Source organism: Colletotrichum orchidophilum, assembly GCF_001831195.1.
Source record: "Colletotrichum orchidophilum strain IMI 309357 chromosome Unknown Scaffold_116.1, whole genome shotgun sequence".
NCBI lineage: Eukaryota > Fungi > Ascomycota > Sordariomycetes > Glomerellales > Glomerellaceae > Colletotrichum > Colletotrichum orchidophilum.
Genome location: NW_019173072.1, coordinates 8,480 through 30,640, shown reverse-complemented (window position 1 = coordinate 30,640; position 22,161 = coordinate 8,480). Strand labels below are relative to the sequence as shown.

General features: G+C 53.5%; 8 protein-coding genes across 8 annotated transcripts; 6 read left to right on the top strand and 2 right to left on the bottom strand.

The window, feature by feature from the left end:
- Nucleotides 1–151: 151 nt before the first annotated feature.
- On the top strand, nucleotides 152–961 carry CORC01_11082 (microsomal signal peptidase 25 kDa subunit; the record flags this gene model as incomplete). Its single annotated transcript, XM_022622708.1, has 3 exons — nucleotides 152–188; nucleotides 264–547; nucleotides 635–961. The coding sequence occupies 3 exons, from the start codon at nucleotides 152–154 to the stop codon at nucleotides 959–961; spliced, it is 648 nt and encodes a 215-aa protein (XP_022470748.1).
- Nucleotides 962–1,529: 568 nt separating this feature from the next.
- On the bottom strand, nucleotides 1,530–5,528 carry CORC01_11081 (uncharacterized protein; the record flags this gene model as incomplete). The annotated part of the gene is made up of 6 exons (XM_022622707.1): nucleotides 1,530–2,597; nucleotides 2,651–4,417; nucleotides 4,469–5,058; nucleotides 5,117–5,179; nucleotides 5,241–5,366; nucleotides 5,441–5,528. The coding sequence occupies 6 exons, from the start codon at nucleotides 5,526–5,528 to the stop codon at nucleotides 1,530–1,532; spliced, it is 3,702 nt and encodes a 1,233-aa protein (XP_022470747.1).
- Nucleotides 5,529–6,741: 1,213 nt separating this feature from the next.
- On the top strand, nucleotides 6,742–7,934 carry CORC01_11080 (tetrahydrofolate dehydrogenase/cyclohydrolase; the record flags this gene model as incomplete). Its single annotated transcript, XM_022622706.1, has 3 exons — nucleotides 6,742–6,947; nucleotides 7,053–7,785; nucleotides 7,842–7,934. 3 exons carry the CDS (start codon nucleotides 6,742–6,744, stop codon nucleotides 7,932–7,934), a joined length of 1,032 nt encoding a protein of 343 aa, XP_022470746.1.
- Nucleotides 7,935–11,837: 3,903 nt separating this feature from the next.
- CORC01_11079 (uncharacterized protein) lies at nucleotides 11,838–12,047 on the top strand (the record flags this gene model as incomplete). Its single annotated transcript, XM_022622705.1, has 1 exon — nucleotides 11,838–12,047. The coding sequence occupies one exon, from the start codon at nucleotides 11,838–11,840 to the stop codon at nucleotides 12,045–12,047; it is 210 nt and encodes a 69-aa protein (XP_022470745.1).
- Nucleotides 12,048–12,437: 390 nt separating this feature from the next.
- Nucleotides 12,438–15,105, top strand: CORC01_11078 (uncharacterized protein; the record flags this gene model as incomplete). Its single annotated transcript, XM_022622704.1, has 2 exons — nucleotides 12,438–13,175; nucleotides 13,228–15,105. The coding sequence occupies 2 exons, from the start codon at nucleotides 12,438–12,440 to the stop codon at nucleotides 15,103–15,105; spliced, it is 2,616 nt and encodes an 871-aa protein (XP_022470744.1).
- A 1,380-nt stretch (nucleotides 15,106–16,485) lies between these two features.
- CORC01_11077 (uncharacterized protein) lies at nucleotides 16,486–16,995 on the top strand (the record flags this gene model as incomplete). The annotated part of the gene is made up of 1 exon (XM_022622703.1): nucleotides 16,486–16,995. The coding sequence occupies one exon, from the start codon at nucleotides 16,486–16,488 to the stop codon at nucleotides 16,993–16,995; it is 510 nt and encodes a 169-aa protein (XP_022470743.1).
- Nucleotides 16,996–17,590: 595 nt separating this feature from the next.
- CORC01_11076 (uncharacterized protein) lies at nucleotides 17,591–18,583 on the bottom strand (the record flags this gene model as incomplete). Its single annotated transcript, XM_022622702.1, has 2 exons — nucleotides 17,591–18,436; nucleotides 18,536–18,583. The coding sequence occupies 2 exons, from the start codon at nucleotides 18,581–18,583 to the stop codon at nucleotides 17,591–17,593; spliced, it is 894 nt and encodes a 297-aa protein (XP_022470742.1).
- Nucleotides 18,584–20,833: 2,250 nt separating this feature from the next.
- Nucleotides 20,834–22,161, top strand: CORC01_11075 (methionine adenosyltransferase; the record flags this gene model as incomplete). The annotated part of the gene is made up of 3 exons (XM_022622701.1): nucleotides 20,834–20,911; nucleotides 20,981–21,646; nucleotides 21,700–22,161. 3 exons carry the CDS (start codon nucleotides 20,834–20,836, stop codon nucleotides 22,159–22,161), a joined length of 1,206 nt encoding a protein of 401 aa, XP_022470741.1.

The window sequence follows — 22,161 nt, the reverse complement described above, 5'->3', positions numbered from 1 at the left end:
CATGTCTGCCGCGGACTTCGCACAAGGGTCCAAGCTCCGAAAGCCAGGCTGGAGGTTACAAGTCAAACTATCACAACTCCACGCCTACCGCTCTCCCGCATAAGTTGTCCAGTCTACCCAAAAGAAGGATTCTCGCGGAGTACCAGACAAAATGTCTTCCGAGAAAATTACGGTCCATAACCTGGCGGGTATGCACACACTCCCCCCCTCCTCTTCCCTACGCTAGGCCTAGCTGTTGCATCGCACTAACACAAGCTCCCCAGACCTGAAGAACACCTCGGACGATGCGCTCCCAAACTATCTCAACTCTCTCAAATTCACCCAAACCCACACGCTCACCGATGTGCGTCTCGCACTCGGCTACTCCGCATTCTTAGTCGCAGGCGCATGCTTTCTCTGGGATTACAAGCTCGGCTTCGACAGCACAAAGTACTACACGGCGGCCGCTGTGGCTCTCTACTCGATTCTCAACGGCGCCCTTACGTTATGGATCTGGCTGAAGGAGGCGGGCACCGTCTATGAGGGGACATCCCCTTCAGGCGAGAAGGTAAGGCTATCTAACTTCTTTGTATACCGCTCAGCTGTGTGTGTTGCTGGGATGTGGCCGCATGATGACTTATACACTCGGGAACAGGTCAACATCGCAACCTCGACGAAGAAGAACGTACCGACATACAACATGAAGATTACCCTGACCTCGAAGAACGGCGAAAACAAGATTATCAACCTCTCAAACCCCTTCAACCAGTGGTTCGACTCGCAAGGCCGCTTCGTCGCGGTCCCATTCCAGGAGATCCTCGCGACCAACATCCCCGCCGTCGGCAAGCTCGACCCCAAGCGCGTTACGTCCGCCTCTCAGGGATACTCGACCGATGTCCTCGACGCACTGTATGCGGAGAGCACGGCGACGGGGAGCGGTGCGGAGGCGGCTAAGAGTGCCAGCAAGAGACGCAAGGCATAGGCGTATTGACTGAGTTGTAATGGTGGGATTTGGACTTCTGTCGGATAGAACAACAAACCTTTCTGTGCAAATTACGGATACTTAGGACCGTCAAAAGCATGGAGTCTGCGTTTCTTCTTTGCATACTGTTCAAAATTGTTCCCTGCACGTCCTTCGCATGGTATTCATCGTTATTATTTACTCTGTGCCTCCGCCGGCTCATGCTCTAGAAATCACCTGCTTTCAATAGACGAAGTGTCTCCGACCAAATCATTGCAATGCCTTGTATGATTCCTATCTCATTAAACTTGATGCTGGTCGTGGACCTCCAAACGCCTCGCCATGCCGGCAACCCTCATCAAATACTGTTTCAGTATCATGCAAGTCTGCCAAGTTTCCCGACCCTCTTCCTGTTCCAACATGCGAGTTGGTGCCCCCCATACCGAGAAGCTATCAACTCCTTATCTTGTCCAAGGGTACTTCAATTCCAACTGGATCAGATCAGAAGTACGTAGGCCATTTTGAGATGCCAGCCTATTGAGCTCCGCCTTCGCCGAGGCCACTTCAACCTTTCATAACGCAAGGTACTTCAATTGACGTCATCCCAAGCCTTGCGAGACTTAAGAGCAGCCTCTCTGACCATTCGCGAATCGTCACCAGAGGCCTGAGCCAGCAAGCGCCTGGCCTGAGATGCTGAATCAAGGAGATGGCGGTGCTCAAAGTTTGGCGGTAGTTGACCAATGAGACGAACGACCAGGGCCCGGCACTGCGCCTCCTGGAACCCAACATGGTCGAACGGTATGTAGTTCTCCGGCATCCAGGAGCTGTCCTCGCCGGTTGGCGTCCCGTCTTTCCTGAAGATCGACATGCAAGCATCAATGACGCTCTTGAGGAACGGCTGCATGCGCTTGGGTGAGTTCTCCGTGATGAGCACCAGAATATTGAGACCGGCTGCAACGTCACCACTAGCCGGCAGGTATCGGATGGTGCAGAGAATGGTTCGGATAAGGTCCTCCGTGTCGTCTTCGTAGTGCACGTACTTAATGTGCTTGACTGCTGTCAAGACTGCAATACTGTAGTTGGCGGCAACGAGCATGTCATCCTTGCTGTTCGAGCCGGCAGGCCAAGCCTTGGACAGCATGGGCTTGACCAACTCATAGTAGGCTCTCTGCGCCCAGAGGCTCTTAACCTGCCCATAGAACTGTGTGTTGGTGATCGGCGAATTACCAAAGATGGTATCCATCTTGCGAGCAAGGATGTGGCCGATCTTCCTGTTGTTAGGGCCTTGACTGATTGCCGAGAGAACCTTCTGAAGAGCGTTGCCAGTGTAGCGTCGGAGAATGCCAGCTACAATAGCATACACAGGCCTTGCCAGCTCTGCTCTGAGGTCATTGGGACGGTTACCAGGTATCACATTCTCTTCGTGGTAGAGGTAGCCGGTGATTTGCTCGAGCTGATTGGACAGTTTCTCTTCGCTGATGAGGAAATTTATCTGATACTCGATAATCTGAACAATGTCGCTCAAGTTCTCGACTTTATACTTGTTGGAGATGATGGCCAGAATGGCTGAAACGACGTGGCGGCAAATTGGTGAGTCAGAATGGTCTCTTGTGAGAAGGCCAGCGACCAAGATCTCGTGCGCGGTTCCTCTTTCCACCTAAGAAGAAGTGTCAGCAATGTATCTGCAGGTTTGCTCGATATTCATCTTACCAAACGCTGAACTGTTGTCGGGTGGAAAGACTGAATAATGCCCAGGGAAAGGATGACAGTACGTCCATGACTGAACCCACTTATGGGGAACTGGGGAGGGTTTCTCATGTCGTATGCAGGCTGGGGAAGACCCATGGTCCTCAGCATGGCATCTCGCAGCTCTCTGTTGTTCCAGCGATGACCCTCGGTAGGATTGGGGTGGTGATACTCGTCGCTTCCACGGAAGAGCGTGACCACATCTTCGTTCAAAAGCAAGTTGGTCTGCTGGTATTCACTCATATGCTGGATAGAAAAGGTTGCAATCTTCGAGAGGTTGTTCAAATAAAGATCCTCTTCATTCTTGGCTTCCGGGTCCTTGCTGCTCAAGTCGTCACTCAGTGCAAGTGAAAGCTCGGTATTGTTGTCATAACTGATGATCTTGGTGGCTCGTCTGTAGAGCTGTCGAACGACGTAAAGATTGACCAGCGCAAAGTCTCCTTGAAGATTATCAACTTCATTGCCGGGGTTCTCAGCCTGTTCGTCGGCGTCCATCGCATCCATCGAGTCGATTTTATCGTCGCTAAAGCGCGGTAGAACAGGAAAACGTTTCGCGACGTAGCTAACCCAAGCAGTATTGAATCGCCTGTCATTGAAGTTGTTCTTGACGGGATGGTTGATGAACTCTTTGGCCGCTTGCTTGAAGTGAACCATGGCCGACAACATATAAGCAGTAATTACCGACCAGATTTTTGGGTTGGCCTTGATGTCGAGCATTTTGTGAAGGTTCAACAGAAGCGCACTTAAAAATCGTGTATAGAAACCGAGTTTGTCAGAGCGAGGGCATTCGGAGCAACAGATGTAGCTCAGTCTGGCGAGGTTGTGTTGGAGGACGCGGTGCATGCTATCCCAGGTTTTGGCCGTAGGAGAAGTGCTGAATCCATCACATACTCGGAAGCAGTCCTCGATCAGTTTCTTCTGGACCGGCGAGTATGCCATCGTGGTCTTTTGCAGAGCAAAGGCTGCCTCGTCAGACAGCTTAAGTCGGTTATTGTCCTTCGCGGGCTCTTCAGGAGCTTGGAACGTAAGAATTGCCAGGTTGTCGCAGATTTCGGTCAGTATCGCGTCGGGGAGCATGGGTTGGTTGGACTGTCCGATTTGAGCTGCTCTCTGACAGACCATCAGTCCCAGGCCCTTGATTGCCTGTTGGCCGATGGTGATATCTCCAGGCTGAGCTGTATCCTGAAGAGCTTTTTGGGAAAGAGGCAGATACGTCTGTTTGTAGAGGGGGGCAAGTAGTGGCTCGGTAGATTTAAAGGCCTCAGCATCCTCGGCACTCAGCTGCACGTCTCCTCCGGTAAGGGCTAAGCGTAGCTCGAGCAGAGAATTCAGTAGAATGAGAAGGTTCTTCGTATGGTCAGGTGACTTTGTGTGGCGGAGATTCTCCTTGATGTGAGTAACCGACGGGGAGATCATAAGCGCAAAAGCAGCTGGCTTAGCGCTGTGAATGGAGATCAAAAGCTTTCCTGAGGCTGCCGTGTATATTGGGTTTGAAAGGTCCTCAAGGCAGTCTCTTTGAACAGTGAGAGCAAAATCTCTGAGCTCTTCCCCAGTGAGTCTCTTGGCGATTGTTCGGATGACTTCCAAGGTAGCGTTGATTGTGTCCTCGATCTCTCCATTGCGGACTTCATACTTGAGACTGTCCCAAATCTTGTCTGTAAAGGGGGTGATTCCTTGTTGAACATGTTCATAACTGCTCAAACATGCGGTCATAGTCTTCAGAATGTCAACCTACGGCAGTGTTAGTAAGGGTATAACTTAGTCCCAAAGAAGAGAACAAACCTTCACGTTGACACTGACACTGTCCGGTTGGTCTAGCCTACCAAGGAGGTATGGGATGGCCTTGCCGGCAACGCGATGATGTGCTGAAAAGCAAGCCCGCAAGCCTAATTTCAGATCATCTGCTGTGATTCCAGAAGGATGCTGTGATGTCCTCAACGATATAGGGAAGTATGCTGAAAAAATGCTGAAAATCTCATCCACAACCTCCGGTGCAGGAGAATAGTCTGAAAGAAAAACCTTCAGAATCTTGAACCACGTCATCAGGCACTTTGGGTCTCGCTCATTGCGGCATAGCTGCAAAAGGTCTGTGATGAAGCCGGATGTTGTGCCGTGTTGGTACTGCAAGTTGTTCGCTACGTCCGGGTTGGTGAGGAGATGGTCCAGCAGTTCATACACTGTAGCACGAGTTTCTGCGACCTGGACCTTGAAATCATCACCAAGGCTGCATACGCTTTGAATGATGTCATTTCCCTTCTGTGGCTGGAAGGTCTTCATGCCAGCAGTTCTATCAAGAGCCTTTGCAGCGGGCATAATGCCAGCCTTGTGGTCGACCTTGAACATGCTTCCAAAGAAAGCCACGAGAAGGTTGGCTGAAAGGGTTTTGTCAGCGGCCAGCTTTTCAGAAACCTGGACCTTAGCCTTACTCACTTTGATCAGCTTTGAGAAATGCAGGATCCAGATGCTCAAGAGTGCCTGCTAGGAAGCTCAAAGCTAATAAGAGCACGATAGTCAGTAATTTTGACTTTTTACAACCTGGTGTTTGGCCACTTACATTTAGACCGTGCAATGACGTCGCCATCACCGTCATCCAGATCTTCATTTGCGCTGGGCATCCACGGTTTAATAGATTCCACCCATCTGGCAACAGGATTGCTGGGCCTGGGTGCTAACTGGATCTCTGGGTTAACGTCAGCACATTGTTCACTCAGTTGGTCAAAGGCTAGTGGTGGCTCTATTAACATGTAAACATACCCGAAGCCGCCTCCTGGGTGATTGCTGTTTGTCTCTCACTGTCGTCACTGAGGACAAACTCGAGCGCAAGTTTCCGAAAGTCTACCATGGCTGATATGGATTGCGTTGGAATCAAAAGCGTCTAATAGTAGTTGCGATCGGTCAAATGTCTGTTGCTGTATTTCTTTCCACGCTAATTTGTGCGAGAATGATGTAAATGTCGGTATGTCGTTGTCTAAATGTAATCGTCGAGGAGGTGCAGCAATCAGAAATTGTGAGATATTCCGTCGTTCTTTCTCAAGTGGTTTCCAAAACCCAACCTCTGCCCCTGCTCAAGATGCTTTCCAAAAGAGCGGCAAGTTCGACTTCTTTCATGCAAATTCTTTGTCTAGGATTCCAAAAGTTGTGAAGCCAGTGATCGTTCTAAACTGGAAAGAAATGGTTGTTTGGCGAATGGTTTATTGGGTATTTGTGAGTTGCCGATACTGGGCTTCCTACCACCGAAAGCCGGTGATGAGTTGTGGGATAATTACTCAGGCTTGCTGGGTTCATGGTGGGGGGATCTGGATTGAGAAGGCGGTATGGCTTTTATCGCTTTTATCGCGGTCTGGAGGAACCAATCTCCGACAAAGGTCATTTTTCGGCTTAGCGTCAAAGGCCGACTTTTCCTTCCACGTGTGCTTATATAGCAATTCTGAGCTGAATAGTCCTTTTATCTACGATATTATGGTATGAGGGGAAATATCCAAATTTGGAATAATTTTTGAACTCTTTGCTCGCTGCAATCTGCTCTCTAGCATTGTTTTCAGCCCGGGAGGAATTACGACAGATGGAAGCAGCAACAAGCTAGTCCTATTTTGGCAAGAGGGTATGGAGGGGTAACACACTCCGCGCAAGCGCCGCGGGGTCCTGTTCCAGCAACGGAGGGAAAAAAAAATTTGGACGTCGAAGTCGGAGCGTGCCCCTCCAAAAGACTCGGAGCCATCCAGCTTCACGACTATTACCCCTTCGTCACTTTCGCTGCCCCGGTATCACTTCACAAAGTCGGGTTTTGGATCCGTATCGACTGCCACTCCCATATCTGCAGCAAAAATTGTCTTTTGCACCAGTCAGTGTTCTCTCCTTCACTTCCGACGTACCTCCAGAACGCGGCATCGCGGGGTCGGAGGTGGTGGGGCTTCTACAAGTACTAATTCGGGAGTAGAAGCCGACGGGCGACTCACTCCAACCCATCCGTGAGTGAAGTCTTAGCAGCCGAATGAGAAATCGACTAACAATTCTTGACAGCTCGTATCAAAACTGGAGATCCGTCCTTCATAAAGATGGCCTCCAACGAAGGTGTTCCAAAGACCTGCAAAGTCATTCTGGCCGATACCATCGCCAGGCGTCTCCTGACTGAGGTCCATGAGACCCTCACAAAGGTGCAGGGCAACGGCGCCTCCAAGCCCACCCTGGCAGCGTTCCTCGCAAATGACGACCCAGCTGCGTTGCAGTATGCTGAGTGGTCCAAGAAGACTTGCGTCGAAAAGTAGGCGAAAAACCCTGCCGCTGCAGAGACAACCCGTCTTTGCGTGTGTGACAAGACATGAAAGCAAAATGGATGCAAAGGTACTGACAAGACGGTCCTTCTCAGCGGCTTTGACTTTGACCTGCGCCGGGTCGACAAGGAGCAGCTTGAGGAAAAGATCACCGAGGCCAACGAGGATGACAAGGTCGACGGCATCATCGTCTACTACCCCATCTTCCCCGGCAACCCTCTCCAGGACAAATACATCCAGGAGACCGTCTCCCTGGCAAAGGACGTCGAGGGTCTCTGCCACCAGCACATCTTCAACATGTACCACAACGTCCGCTTCCTAGACCCGCCCCAGAACCTGAGGAAGTCCATTCTTCCCTGCACACCCCTCGCCGTCGTCAAGATCCTGGAGCACCTCCAGATCTACAACCCCATCCTGGCCTACGGCAACCGCCTGTTCGGTAAGACCATCACCGTCATCAACAGATCCGAGGTCAACGGCCGCCCGCTGGCCGCTCTACTGGCTAACGATGGTGCCACCGTATACTCGGTCGACATCACCGGTATTCAGCTGTTCACCCGTGGGAAGGGTATCAAGCAGATCCGTCATCAGGTCGAGAATAAGGAGGGCTGGGGCCTGGAGCAGGTCCTCCCCCTGAGCGACGTCATCATTGGCGGTGTCCCCAGCGAGCAGTACAAGATCTCGACCGAGCTCATTCGCGAGGGAGCCGTCTGCATCAACTTCTCCTCTTTCCGCAACTTTGACGCACCCACAGTGAAGGAGAAGGCGGCCATCTACGTCCCATCAGTCGGCAAGGTCACTATTGCGTGCCTTCTGAGAAACTTGGTGGTAAATAAACTACTAAGGATACGTGTATTGGAAACCCAGTGACTAATTTCTCCCAGCGCCTCATCGCCAACCGCCCAACGACGAAGGACAACGGCAACGAAGATGCCTCCACTGCGCAGGCTAGGAGCGAGGCGTTCACCGAGGGCTAACTGAGCGTGTCGCCCTGCCCGCCGTTAACATGGGATAAGGATGACACTTTGGGTTGCCCATAAAAAAGCATTATGGACTGTATATACCTGGTCAGCCATACGGGAGGATCACTGGGATTTGAATTAAGGGCTGGCGAAAAGATACAGAAAAAGCATAGACTATTGGGTATATCCGGACATTTTAAGATCAAGACAGAAAAACAGACACGCGCCTCCCCGTTTTACAGTCGAGGAAGTCGGTACAAGGCGTGTTGTCGATTTGCTTTTTTGCATGACACAGTGAAGCCTGAATGATGCTATCAGCGTGTCGATCTTCATTCCGTTCAGGACAATGCGGCTGTCGTCATACGCATTGCTGGACGGCATCTGAGACATTGAAGGGAACTGGGCCCAGGTCTTTGGGAACATCATCTGGGAACATACCAATGTTCCAGATATGCGGAGCAGAAGCACGCTACACCAGGCCTCCTGACGAATTGCAAGTTCTTTATGACTAACCTGGCATCATAAGAGGTTGCGGCCGCCATGGAGTTCGCGCAAGGCTCTTGGGGAATATTCCGTCTCTTTGATTGGGAAGAGACAGCCCCAAAACCCCAAGACCGAACAAGACGGGCGACGAGATCCGGGCGCAACGCCTCATCGACCGGCGCGTCGGGCAAGAGATTCAAATTTGCTGCTGTAGTCTTCTCCCACCGTAAAGGAGATTGGGAGAGGAGATTGGGAAAGGACATTGCTCGACGTTCACGAACCTGCTCTGGCTGGAAGTACAGACCATGAGCGTGAAGTGGAGAATGTGTTCGCGACTCAGCAGATTCTTCCGCAAGTTCCCCCGCGCTCGGGATGCCCGTCCCGTCCATGGAAGGCATGGTCCAGTAGTTTGAGCGTGGCAAGGATGACGTTGGTTTGGGGTTGCGACGGATCGCTGGATTCGCCCAAGATTTGCGATTAGACGGATGGCTTTGAGATTAGTTCGGCGACTAGAATCAATGCAAATAGAGAGAGAAAATCTTGTTAGATAGACAAGAGCGGTATATCTGACATGCAGTAAGAACCAACACGTCGATGCCTGCATCAGATTAGAGATGTATGGCGTCATTGCAGAGCTGAGAATTCGAGACCGCGGTGGGAGAGACACGTTGGCGCGCCCGGCTGAGGTGCCAGTGGTATGCCATATTCCGAGGCGTTGCCTTGTTCTGGCTTCTCTCGGCCCGGGCGCGTTACAGGGAAATAGAGCCCACGATGAAATACAACACAGTACATCCGACGAGGAAGACGGCTGATGGATCATGGAAGGCCGGAGGTAAAACCCAGCAGTAAGACAATTGATGCGCCGACGCTCGAGTAGGGATTGCCAACGGTCCAGAGCCTGCGAGGAATTTGGGTCGATTGTTCAGTCGCTGATTCAACTTTGGTGCCCCGCCCGCATCCAACAGTCTGGGAGCCCGCATGGATCATATGAAAGAGGCCGTTGAAAGGAGCGCAGGTCGACTCGACTCGCTCGAGGTTGGAGAAGCTTTCAGATCATTGCCAAAAGAGGCCAGGAGTTGAGGAGTCCGAGGACAATATCTCCACAGCTCAGTACTCACCGGCGAGGTTGTGAGCTTGTGATGAAGCTTAACCTTGGTCGGATGGGTTCGTCTAATCGTCTTAAATGGAGAGTCGACGGCCGTATGCTTGATCAGTACCGGTTTCCCGTGGAGCGTCCACAAATGGAACGAGAGGCGGTCGAGCTGCCCTGGGAGGGCAGCTAGGCACGTCAGGGTTCTGCATGCGGAAGGGCGATCAATTGCCGAAATTTCGCGTTACTGGACGTTCCAAGACCACCGTACGAGTGCGGCCCCCCTCCTCTCCATGAGCTCCTGCCCGCAGCCCATGTCTTTGCAAGCCGTTGCACCTGCATCTTGCGCCCCTTCTTTCTTCAAATTTGGGCACTTTGAAGTTCGTACTCCGTACCTTACGGAGTACCCATTGTAGACCACGCCGGGGCCCGGGACTATTTCTTACCTTAGTGTACGGAGTACATTGTAGGTTCCTTGGTGTAGCTCCACTTCTTGTACACCAACTTCCAGGTCGAATCCACTTTCACTTGCTGGCCAATGCTTGGAGGAACCGGGGCCCCCAGGACCTGGAGGGTAAGTTCATTCTTCGGGCCCAATCATCCTGGCAGTTTCAACTTCATGCCAGGCACCGCAGGGTAGCGCCTGCGGGAAAGCAACTACAGGCAAGGAACCACGCTGGTCTCTACAGGGGCTACGCCCAGTTCAAGTTCAGCATCCCAGGAACACTGCGACGCGAACCCATGGAGGCAGCGCTGTCGCTTCGCATTGGAGCTCCCGAGTGTAGTGTACGACGTGTGAAAGAAGCATGGTCCCCATGGAGGTTTCCGACTGGCAACACTGGAAGAAAGGAACGAGACCCGCCATCACGACCCCCATGTGCAGCCATGCTGTTCTACACTAGCAAGCCACCGCGGGCTAGGGTCGAAGCGGCCGGCCAAGGGGGGACACCAAGTGCGAACCAGGTTGCAAACTTGCGCGGGCATTGGTCTCCTTCTCTGTGGGAGCAAGAGATTTGAAAATTTTACAAACAGGGGGGCTGCTGGACATGGGGAATGCCTGTTCCCTGTCCGTGGTATTTCGCGAGTTAAGAGACGCGGGAAGAAGACGATGACTTGACCAGAAACGAGACGCCAGGCGACGGGGGCCAGACCCGGACGCTCTCACTCTGAGCAGTGAGGTGGATAGTGGACAGTGGACTGGGCGACTGGGAGAGGGATCGAACTATTGAGCATCGGATGCCACGCGACAGCTGCAGTTGACGGCGCAAAGAAGCCCCTTTGACGGGCATTGTCTTCCTGTCAGTGCCTGAGGGTCACTTGCGCGGCTACGCATGCTATTCAGTAGAGTACAAACAAAACCATTGCCTCCGAATATCCGTACACTACGTACCTTAACTATCCGTACCTACCTTACATACCTAGGTATCCGTACCGCTCACTTGGTCCTCAGCCAGCTCGCCGATCAATAAGCCAAGACCGTCCTCGGCAGCTGGCTACTGCAGCGCATGTACGCATACATTACTTTTTTTCCTTTCCGGCTCGGCCCAGGCTTCGCTCGTCCGCGCTCTTGCAGCCTGTCACTCCCACGCCCGTTCGCTTCCAAGGATTCCTTACTCGATACTCTACACCTTCAGCTGCAGCAAAGTGCACTTATTCTGGAATACATGCAGCACAACTACTCCGGTGAAGCAAGTCTCCTTCATTAGATTGGACGCATCAACTACCTCCTCCGGTCTCGAGCCCTCCTGCGATCCTGCTCTGTTCGGCGTGTGCGCATTCTCGATCCCTGCGCCGCTCATCTCCCGCAGCCTTTCATCTTATCTTGCTTGCACAGCCAACGCAGATCACTGAAGGGGAAACGAACGGCGAGCACGAGGCATTGACTTGGTCATCTTCCACCCTTCACCCTCACCTGCTTTGCTCCTCTCGTCTTGTACGAGTACTTGTGTTTTGCTACTGCGGCTGCTGCACCTCAGCGAGAGACAGGACAAGCACTAGAGCACCCGCTGCATGTCTCACAGACATCGGCATTGTCTCATTGGCCGGCTTTTCTCGATAATTTCAAACATCCTGTGGGGGACCCTCATCGCCTTTCGTTCGGGCCCCAAAACCACCAGCTGCAACCCCTTAAACTTGGAGCCTGTCGCGACGCAGCTGTACATCATTAGCCAACACGTTGCAAGAGGAGGCAAAGAAGGGTAGAACAGCCGGATTTACTCACAACGCAAGTCGTTTGCCTTTGCATCCCGATTCCTTTCTTCGATCGACGCCAGAACGGCACCTCAACTTCCTCATTCCGGCCACCCACCCGAACACGGCAGCCTGTTTGCTAGGCGGTTTTGCGCATGCATACGACGAACGACGTCTCTATTCCCGCAAACGGACTCCTACTTGCTGCCACGCTTTCTACACTCAGCGCCCGCGAAAGCCACCACGCAATCTCGCATATCTACGGCGGTGCCCCAGGGAAATCGACTCTCGACGACGTCTCCGACAATTTTTTTGGTTCAACCCTCACCTTTGCCTTGAACCCCGCCCAAACATCCGCGACTTGACTTGCTTTGCAGCACGCCCAGCTTCATCTGATCTGGTTGCAAACCTGACAACCAGCTCGACCCTGGAAACCAACTCTTAATCCATCCGAATTACGACCGGACGGGCCGCGGGTCAAGCAGACGTTGGCAACGTTTTGACTCTGCCCAGATGCCTCCGTCTTGACTGTTGCTCATTGTTTACAAAGGGTGACTGTACATTGAGATTCTTCGGCCCTCGAAGGTTCAACGTTTAATTACAGCTAGCCCCGCTGGGAACCGACTTGCCTTGTGTCCCGAGATTCCACAGTCGCTGCAACGACATTCAACGTCTTGCAGTCTAGATCAAACAACGCGCAGGAGGCTGCACAACCGGCACTTGAATCGTCGACACCAATCTTGGCCATCAAAATCATGGCAACGCAGATTTTAAACGCCCACGCGGGTCACGCTCATTCGAGCTCCACCTCATCGTACCCCCCGCGGCCTGCTTCTCCTACATTGACGAATCCCGACATGATTCTGCCCGACTACGATCGCTCGCCTTCTCCCGACCGATCCCATTCCCCGCTGACAATGTGGAAGAACTCACATGCCATCGATATGAACATGCAGTTCCAGTTCCCCCCGAGCGCGTACATTGCCGGACCTGTCACTCCTACAACACCAATAATATACGGTAATGGAACCATGCTGTCCGACATTGGTGAGGTCACCGAGGCTGAGAGCACGCCGGGCAGGGCATCGCGTCCGACTTCGGTGATCTGGTCCAGGCCCAACAATCGAGGCGGCGACGAATTACGACAGCCACAATCGCCCACGAAGATGCTCGAGAGCCTCAAGAAGCGGGCGGCTCAAGCGACGCGTTCACGCCGATCATCCGTAGAGTCTACGAGCACCATCACCACCACCCAAGATCAAAATGCCATGTTCGCCGACTTTGACGATACCGTGAGCGTCGACGACAGTAATTTCCAAGGCGACGACGAGGAGAGTGTGGCAGAATCGTATGCAGAGGATGTGTCTGTCCATCAAGCTCACGTCATACATCAACCAACGAGGGAATCTCTCGACGACCCCAACAGGTACTCAACCGCCCTCATTAGTCGACGAGCGGAGCAGATTCTGGCGAATGCCAAGCGGAGACTTACGGTATGTGTTGGGTCCAGTGAACTCTGTAAGTAACGTCCACTGACATTCCTAGACCATGGAGGGCAACTTGTCAAGAGCGCGAAGCTCGCTGAGTATCTCAACTCCTTCAATGTCATCGTTCGAAGGCAATCACTCGACCCCATCTCCTACAATCCTGCGCCCTGCCTCATCAGCAACTTCGCCAACGTCTATTCATGGGCATGCAAGGATGCTAAGTGATACATCTCTCAATTATGACACAAGCAATACTGGCACGGGCCCTACTAGAAGGTCTGCCAGTGCTATGGGAGCGGCTGGAGGCTATCGACAACCTTATTCCGTGCGTAAGAACGTGCACGATGCTACGTTGGATCGTCTCAATTCTGGAGGGGAAAGCCAGTCTCGTTACAAGGCGGCACAAGAAATAGGCCTGGAGCCTCTTGGTGAGGACGAAGTCGCGCAAGAGTTCCACTCAGGAAGCGACAGTCCCAAGCATGAAAGCTTACTGAGCCCCGCTCTCAGCTCATCAAGTCGCGATCGGCCATTGGTACGCTCCGCATCAGTTGCGCAGATGCGCGATCTGAAAGGGCAGGTACAAGATCTGAAAGGCAAGATCTCGTCCTTGAGAGAGCAGGCTCGCGCGGACACAATGCGACGACGCAGCCTACAAAGCTTACGAACTCCGAGCCCATTTACTCATGCCCAGGTCGATCAGTGGTACGCCAAATCTCAAGATCAGCAGTCGCCACCCTTGACTGCCATCTCAGACAAGAACCCTTGGAATGCTGATGCGGTCAGTGTCGACGGGCTGGTCCAAGAGCGGGAATTCCCATCCGAGGTACTGGTCGAGCTACAGGAGCCTTCGATAGTGGAGGACGACGAATCTGTGGCTGGAGACTACGATGCAGCCCAGGAGGCCATCCGGCTGGAAGAGCGACAAAAGGCTCTCGACGCCATGGAGGCAAACAAGAACCAGGATGATATTATTGATGACGACATCTCTGATATGCATACTGAAGATGGCTTCGAAGATAGTGTGCAGGTCCAAGACGGAGACGGATATGACAGCGAGAGTGGAGACTCCCTATACCACGATACGGTCCAGACTTTCATGTCTCACGAAGACCGAGAAGATGCTTTTGATTATGAGCACTTTTTCCTCCACAGCGCACTAGGTAATCTGAATCAGCAGCGCCGGGACAGCGTCAGTTCCGACAGCTCTGTCGAGACGACCCGCGGACCGATTACATCGGATGAGTCTATCCGGCCAAGGTCGCATCATCGAAGAGGCAGCGGCGACACCACTTCAACCATTGAGTCCTTTGCCACAGCACGCTCGGGACGAGGCAGCAGAGTCAGCACGAACGATGTTAGCGAAGACCTGAGACACGGTATTCTCACTCCACCAAGCGTCAGCCCGATCAGTGAGCATACCGAGAGCCCCCCGACTGCGAAGCGGTCAACCATCGGCAGCACGATGGGTGGCGAGGACGTTCTGGAGGAATTGAGAACACGCGCGCGCGCTGGCTCCATTGTTTACCGTCGACCGATGAGCACACAAGCAACGATGGGTCACCGTCCGTCGACTGCTTCCTTCGACTCCACCGGCACCAACCGAAGCTTTCCGTTGGTGGGTAAGGCGCGTGTTAGTGTCGGCGTTCTCACTCCCCAGGGCTCTCCTGAGCTGGATCTGAAGACGATTTCCGACGCTCTCATGAGCGAGACCGCTAGCATTTGCGACAAAGAGAGTATGCATACGCCTGATCAGCTTGCACCCATGGAAGCACTGGCTAGAGAAGACCAGATCCTCGTCGAACGCTTCGTGGCCAGTCTGGGAAGGTGCGTGCTCGCCATGAGCGAGGCTGGCAAGGCCTCTGCAGAGAGTCGGATGTACAGGAGACGCATAGACACGGCCCGACGGATCTTGGAAGGCATGGGCGAAACTTCATAATGGTTTCATCGTTCATTTCATTTCGACGATCTGTTTGGATCATTCTGAGTCCAAACAGCGATAGGGGCTAGGCTGCACGACGGAGCGACAGCAACAGGTCAAGGGCATCAACATTGGTGTCCAAAACGAATAACTGATAATGTCAAATGAAAAGTGGGACGCTGCGATTGAGGGGGAAACGGAGCTGGGCGGAGGAAGCTTGTTGTTTTCGACGCATTTCACATCAGTTAACGATTCATTTCCTATTTCGACTTCGATACCCTTCTTGTACGTTCTTGCGGCTGTATATCAGCTGTTACATTTCTCTTCTTGTATCGTTTATTCATCATCTGCACAAGAGTTGCTCAACTTTCCTTTGTTCCAAGTAAGAGTCGATGTCTGAAGCTTTTTTCTAAAATTCCAGTACCGGGACGATATTTGTTTGGCATTCGAGTCATTGGGAGTTGAAGAATACTACGCGGTGTCTTTCTTTGCCATACATTAGGAAGACATATCTTCATTCAATACGGGTAACAAAGTATATGTATATGTATCTCCCTTGTGTGTCGATGTCATGGAGTTAAGGTAGCCAGTCTGCTAGGTTCACATATAACGACTGACTGCCTTGCCTCAAAGTCGGACTTGGTTGCTGTGGTGATGGGATCGGAGCTTGAGCAAAGCGGGCTTGGGACTTCTCCTTTCCCTCGGTACCTTCCTTACATAAAAGAGTACTTTAGCATCGTTTGATGAAAGGCTTCGTTTCTCAAATGGAATGTCCCTCCAGACTACCGTAAAGTAGGCCTATAAACAATGTGCAACTTCTGAGCCCTGTCTTTTGAACCCTAGTGCTTGCGTCTTTGTCCAGACGTGACGGTGTCGGCACTTTTACCCACCCACATGATGGGGGATTAATCGTTGCTAATCAGCGTTCATCTTCTCCACTAAAAAAAGCAGCACCACCACAATGACCCCACCACACCGCATTTGCTTGTGCTTGTGCTTGCGCTCAGGTTCCAAGGGTCCAACTCCACCTTCCTCCTGCCATTTCCATCCCGTCCCCTCCACCCGCACAGAACCCTCAGAGCTCACCGCAACCGTTTTCTTTTATTTGTAGGTTGTTAACAACCTGACAAAGCAACCCTCTTCGACTCGACCTCCTTTCAGTACCTTTGGCGACAGACACCAAAGACGCACGTTCTTCAAAATAAAGCACGCACGCACGCGACCAAGAGCAAACACAGTAGCTGCGCACAAGTGCGAGGAGCAGAAGAAGACACAGTAGGAGACAACCAACCGTATCAACAAATTTCTACGACAATTGCGACAAGAAACTTTGAGAGGAAGCCCAAAAAAGCCCACCACAGAATCAACGAGAGGAAGAAACCCAGGCAACCACCCAAGATGACCGAACCATCAATCACAAACTTCCTCCTCCGCTCCCTCCTACCCCCAGACGCCGCCGACTTCATCCACAATAACGCCCTACACCCATCCTCGCCCCTCCAGCAGCTCAAGGCTCAGGCCCTGGCCGCCGCCTCCCGCACCTATGACGAGCTGTACCCCTACCTCGCACCCGCCGTCGACGCGACGCTCGACTTCCTCCACTCTTCGCCCGAGCTGGTGTCGTTCGCTGTGCTCCTGGCCCTGCTGGCTGCTACTGTCATTGTATTGAACTGGATCCGGAGGGTGGTTGCCTTCTGGACGGCGCTGGTGCTGCGGCTGGCGTTCTGGGGGGGAGTCGTTGTCGTCGTCGCGGCAGTGTGGCAGAGGGGTGTGTTTGAGACGGCGAGGGACGCTGTTGTTGTGGGGGGCAAGGTTGTTGGGTTCGCGGCTGCTGCTAAGGATGTTTGGGTGAGCGAGTATAGGAGGTATGAAGAGGAGACGAAGGTGCAGGGAAACAAGTATCGGTAAAGAGGCCTCTTAATTTTATTTTAGAAATGTGGGGAGGAGCAGTTATATGTCGTTGCACAGTCGGGACGGTGTCGTTGGGAATCGAATGGTGGGATATACCCTGGGGAAGAAGACACCACGTTGGAGAGGGAGGATTTGATTGTATACCCGGCTTACGCAGCGGGGTGGCACGAAACGGATTTCGACTGTTGGTTATCAAAGCCCGAGGCTATGGGAACGACACAGCACCATGGGAGGGGTGGCAAGAATGCATGGCATCGCGTAGCTGGAGATTGAAGACAAACGGCTTTGTCGCAGCTCAAGATTAAGCAGGCAAGTGGCGCACACAGCAATGGTCGAGGGACAGTGTTGACGCTGTTGTCGGACACGATTATGAATGAGTAATGGATAAATAAATACCAACGCCAACGCTATGCAGTCATCTATGTCTCCCTGGCATTGCTTTCGTCGATATGCCATCCAGCTAGAACCCAGTCGCCTGGTCATGTTTCCTCCCATTGTCAAAGTCACGTCAGACCCGTGCATACTTACACAGGCCCTGGGTACTAATGAACAGTCTCCCGTCTTTTGCCTCCGGGACGACAAGCAATCAAGCTTAGTCGTCTTGCAGCTCGTCAAACTCCTCATCCTTGAGCTCCTTGGGCTCCTGCGCTTCGTGGTACTGTATGATATCGTCCACGTAGCTGAGAATCGCACCGACGCTGTCCTCGTCTGTGTTGTCCAGCTTGAGGTAGTTGACCATGCTGAAGCTCTCAATCAGCCCGGCGACAGCTCTGTTCAGCCTCTGGAAGCTCCTGCCGCGCATGACGAGATCGCGGTCGTGCACCTCGCCCTGGCCGTCGTCAGGCTCACCGCCGCCGGCGGCGATCGAGATGGGGTCATCGTCGAGCAGGCCCGTATCGGGCGTGAGAAAGCGCTTGAGGTCCTTCTTGCGCACCTGGTCTTTGACGAGATCCATCTTGGACAGCACGTTGATGTGGGGGATCTCGAGCATGATCATGGCGCTCATGGCACTCAGGGTGCCGGCGAAGAATTTGGCGCGGTCGACGACGAAGGTCGCCTCGAGGAGATAGGCGGCGCAGAGGCGAATGTCGAGACTGCCCGGCTGAGAGAGAAAGCGGGCGAGTGCCGGGAGGATGGGGATGTGGGTGTAGAGCTCGATCTGGCCCGGCATGTCGAAAATGATGAGGTACTCCTCGGTGAGGTTGTCGAGGGCCTCGGTGAGGAAGTCGAGGTTCTCCATGAGGAACTCGAAGCAGTAGATGAGGCCGCCGTTGGGGCCCAGGCCGACCTCTTCCATGGCATCGTGGAGGGAGATGAGGTCTTTGATGTCGAGGTCCGGGGCGTGCTCGAAGGACTCGGCGGCCGGGTCGAGGTTGACGTAGAAGGCGGAGCGGCGGTTGAGGTTCAGATGGGTTATGAGGGAGGCGCAGAAGGTGGACTAACGGAGGAGATGAATGTCAGCTCTCGGGAGGCCTTTAGGGGTGTAGCGGGCGCTGCGGCCGGCGCACGGGACGGAGAGGAGCTTTCGAGTACTGACCTTGCCGGCCCCGGCAGGGCCCATGACCATGACGCCGTACTTGGACATGATGGCGTATTGGAGGGAGGATAGGATAGGTGCTGCTTTTCGCGGGTTGCGATTGCGGGCAGATATGTAAGGGCAGAGCTAAGCGGAGACTGCTTATTTCCTCCTGAACGGGTGTCCAGGCAAGTCCGGGTATCGTATGGTAGAGAAGTGGCGGCAGAGGCAGCGGTAGAGTGGTGGTGGTAGCCTGCGTTCAGGATCGGCAGATTCACTAGTCGCAGACTTTTTGGATAGAGGAATGATTTGTGGCTATGGAAATTTACCCCGCCATGCAGGAACGGGCGCGTCAAGGGTCGCGGTTGATCAGCAAGACTGTCTTTGCGCGCCACTTCTAAATCGTGGGAGACAGACCCAGAGTGCCCGTACCTGGTACCTTAGTAGTAAGATACGAATGGAAGCGACAGTAGGTACTGTACGGATACAGAGTACCGTATGCGCTCAGCAACGAGGCGAAGAAAAACGTGACAAAGTTGCACCGTGATATCAGTGCCGGTGCCGGGGTATGGGAAGCGAAAACGAAAATTTTTGCTTCGTGATAGCGGTTGCTCGCGATAAGAGACAACAAGATGCCAGCTCGAATGAGTTGTCCCCCTTCCCCCCCCCCTTCCCATTCTCTGCTTCTCTGAGAACAATAACGGGCGGCTTGCTGCGGAATTACGGGCCAATGCCGCTCGCACGTGTAAACCGCGAGAGGGGCATATTCTCACCAGGCCCTTTGGAGATATCCTGCAGCTTAGCTCCCTGTTGGGCTTAGCTTGTTTCGGTGGGGGTTTCTCACTTGTCTCCAGAGGTATTGGAGGGGTGGTTTTGCAGTCATGTTCGGAATGCGAGTCCTCGCACAAGGGATTCGCCGAGGGAGTCGCGGCGTAGAAGACACGCCTGATGGAAGTGGCCGACGGACTTTCAGACGCCATGAGAATGGAGGATGGGAATGTCGCTGAGAGGTGTTCGCGTGCCACTAACTTTTTAAGCCTTGAACGGGGGGTCTCATTGCTCAGTCTCGATCAACTCGCGTGCCTTGTCTGGAAAGAAAGGGGCGCCTCATGGAATGCAATCGCTAGACAATGCAATGGTAGAAAAGATAGACCTAGAAGAGAGTCAACCTCAGGTCAGCAAAGTTCCCGTTGAGAGTTTCAGCTCCCGTGCTTGTCTACGGCAATTGCGCGATGGACTAGCTTTATGTTCCGTACCTAACAATTACACATGTGTTATGTCAGTATTTGAGGATAAAGTTACTGCCTGAACTTGACCGGGAGGGCAAAAGGCCAGGGGGGGGGGGGAGAAGGACGGACGAAACAGAGGAAGCCCGAGCTCCCTCGGGGAACGGTCACCGCTGCTCTCGTTGGGGTGCGCATCCTGGTGACTGTGTGAATCCGAGCTTACTCCCTCCACCTCACAGTTGAGGCTTGCAAAGCCAGGCCGATCTGGCACCATGGGATGGATGCTTGCTACCTTGCTTTATTTTGTTGAACCGCACTCACCAACCAAGTGGTGGCCGTAGCGGTACACGGGAGTGCTGTAATGTGGCCTGAAGAGGGTTTGGGGCTGTGCCTTCCTGCTGTGAGTGACTGACACAGATATGCTGCGAAGGCGGTCAAGGGAGGGAAGTCGTGAGGATGGCGCAATCTGGAGAATTTCGGGCCCTCCCCCTCGACAGGGCCGGTACATAGGGATGGAGGGGTCGGCCGGCGATTATACCTCCCCGCCAATGTAATTTACTATGCTTTTGTGAGTACCTTCCCTGCCGTCCGGCCCTCGGCCAATGTCTCCCACGAATAGTGCGTCAAATCCGCTTGAGCTTTTGGCAGAGAGGAGCGGGAGGAGGAACATGGAAGTGAGGAGCGAGAATTTCCTCCCAGCCGGCCATCCCAAGTACCCAGGTCGCGCTCGTCTTGTGTTTCTTTAAAACCCGAGCGGCCACATCTTCCTCTTTCCCTCCTCTCAGCGACTCTTTCCCTTTCTACATCCACAAACCTCACCTTCCTCCGTGCCTTCCTCTCCTTCTCCAAAGGTAAGCAATTGACTCACATTGAGCTACCCTTCGCTGTGTTTGCCTGCTCCACGCAGACCCAAAGAAACGAGACCAAACAGCTGACCCGTTGATTCAGAAGTAGCTTTTACCCGTTGCTGTCTTCATACCTAGTCCCTCGGAACCCCGCGTCGGTAATTTTTCACCGCACCGAGCTCCTCAAAACTTTTCTCCCTCTTCTCACATCTTTTTTTCATTCACACTTCAACCAGTCTCTATCCAAGATGTCTGCTACCAACGGTGTCAACGGCAACGGCATTGCCAGCCGCAAGCACTACAATGAGGGCAACTTCCTTTTCACCGTAAGTAGGCCTTGGTCGCTGATTGCCGACAGCCCTGAAGTCGAACTCCCTGCTAAACTCCCGATGTAGTCCGAGTCCGTCGGTGAGGGCCACCCCGACAAGATCGCCGATCAGGTCTCCGATGCAATCCTCGACGCCTGCTTGAGAGAGGACCCCCTCTCCAAGGTCGCTTGCGAGACCGCCACCAAGACCGGTATGATCATGGTCTTCGGTGAGATCACCACCAAGGCCAGGCTCGACTACCAGAAGGTCGTCCGTGACGCAGTCAAGGACATCGGCTACGATGACTCCGCCAAGGGTTTCGACTACAAGACCCTCAACTTGCTCGTCGCCATCGAGCAGCAGTCCCCCGACATCGCCCAGGGTCTCCACTACGAGAAGGCCCTTGAGCAGCTTGGTGCCGGTGACCAGGGTATCATGTTCGGATACGCCACTGACGAGACCCCTGAGCTCTTCCCTCTCACCCTCCTCTTCGCCCACAAGCTGAACGCTGCCATGTCCGCTGCCCGTCGTGACGGCACCCTCCCCTGGCTCCGCCCCGACACCAAGACTCAGGTCACCATCGAGTACAAGCATGACAACGGTGCCGTCGTTCCCCTGCGCGTCGACACCATCGTTGTTTCTGCTCAGCACGCTGAGGACATCACCACCGAGCAGCTCCGCAAGGAGATTAAGGAGAAGATCATCAAGAAGGTCATCCCCGAGAAGTACCTTGATGACAAGACCGTCTACCACGTGAGTACAACAACTTTGCGCTACATCCTGGCTCTTCAGCTAACACTGATCAGATCCAACCCTCTGGCCTCTTCATCATTGGTGGGCCCCAGGGTGATGCCGGTTTGACCGGCCGCAAGATCATCGTCGACACCTACGGTGGCTGGGGTGCCCACGGTGGTGGTGCCTTCTCCGGAAAGGACTTTTCCAAGGTCGATCGTTCCGCTGCTTACGTCGGTCGCTGGATCGCCAAGTCCCTGGTCGCTGCCGGCCTTGCCCGCCGTGCCCTGGTCCAGCTCTCCTACGCCATTGGCGTCGCCGAACCCCTTTCCATCTACGTCGACACCTACGGCACCTCCGACAAGACCTCCGATGAGCTCGTCAAGATTATCCGCGACAACTTTGACCTCCGCCCCGGTGTCATCGTCCGCGAGCTCAGCTTGGACCGCCCCATCTACCTTCAGACCGCCAAGAACGGTCACTTCGGTACCAACCAGAGCTTCACCTGGGAGCAGCCTAAGACTCTCAAGTTCTAA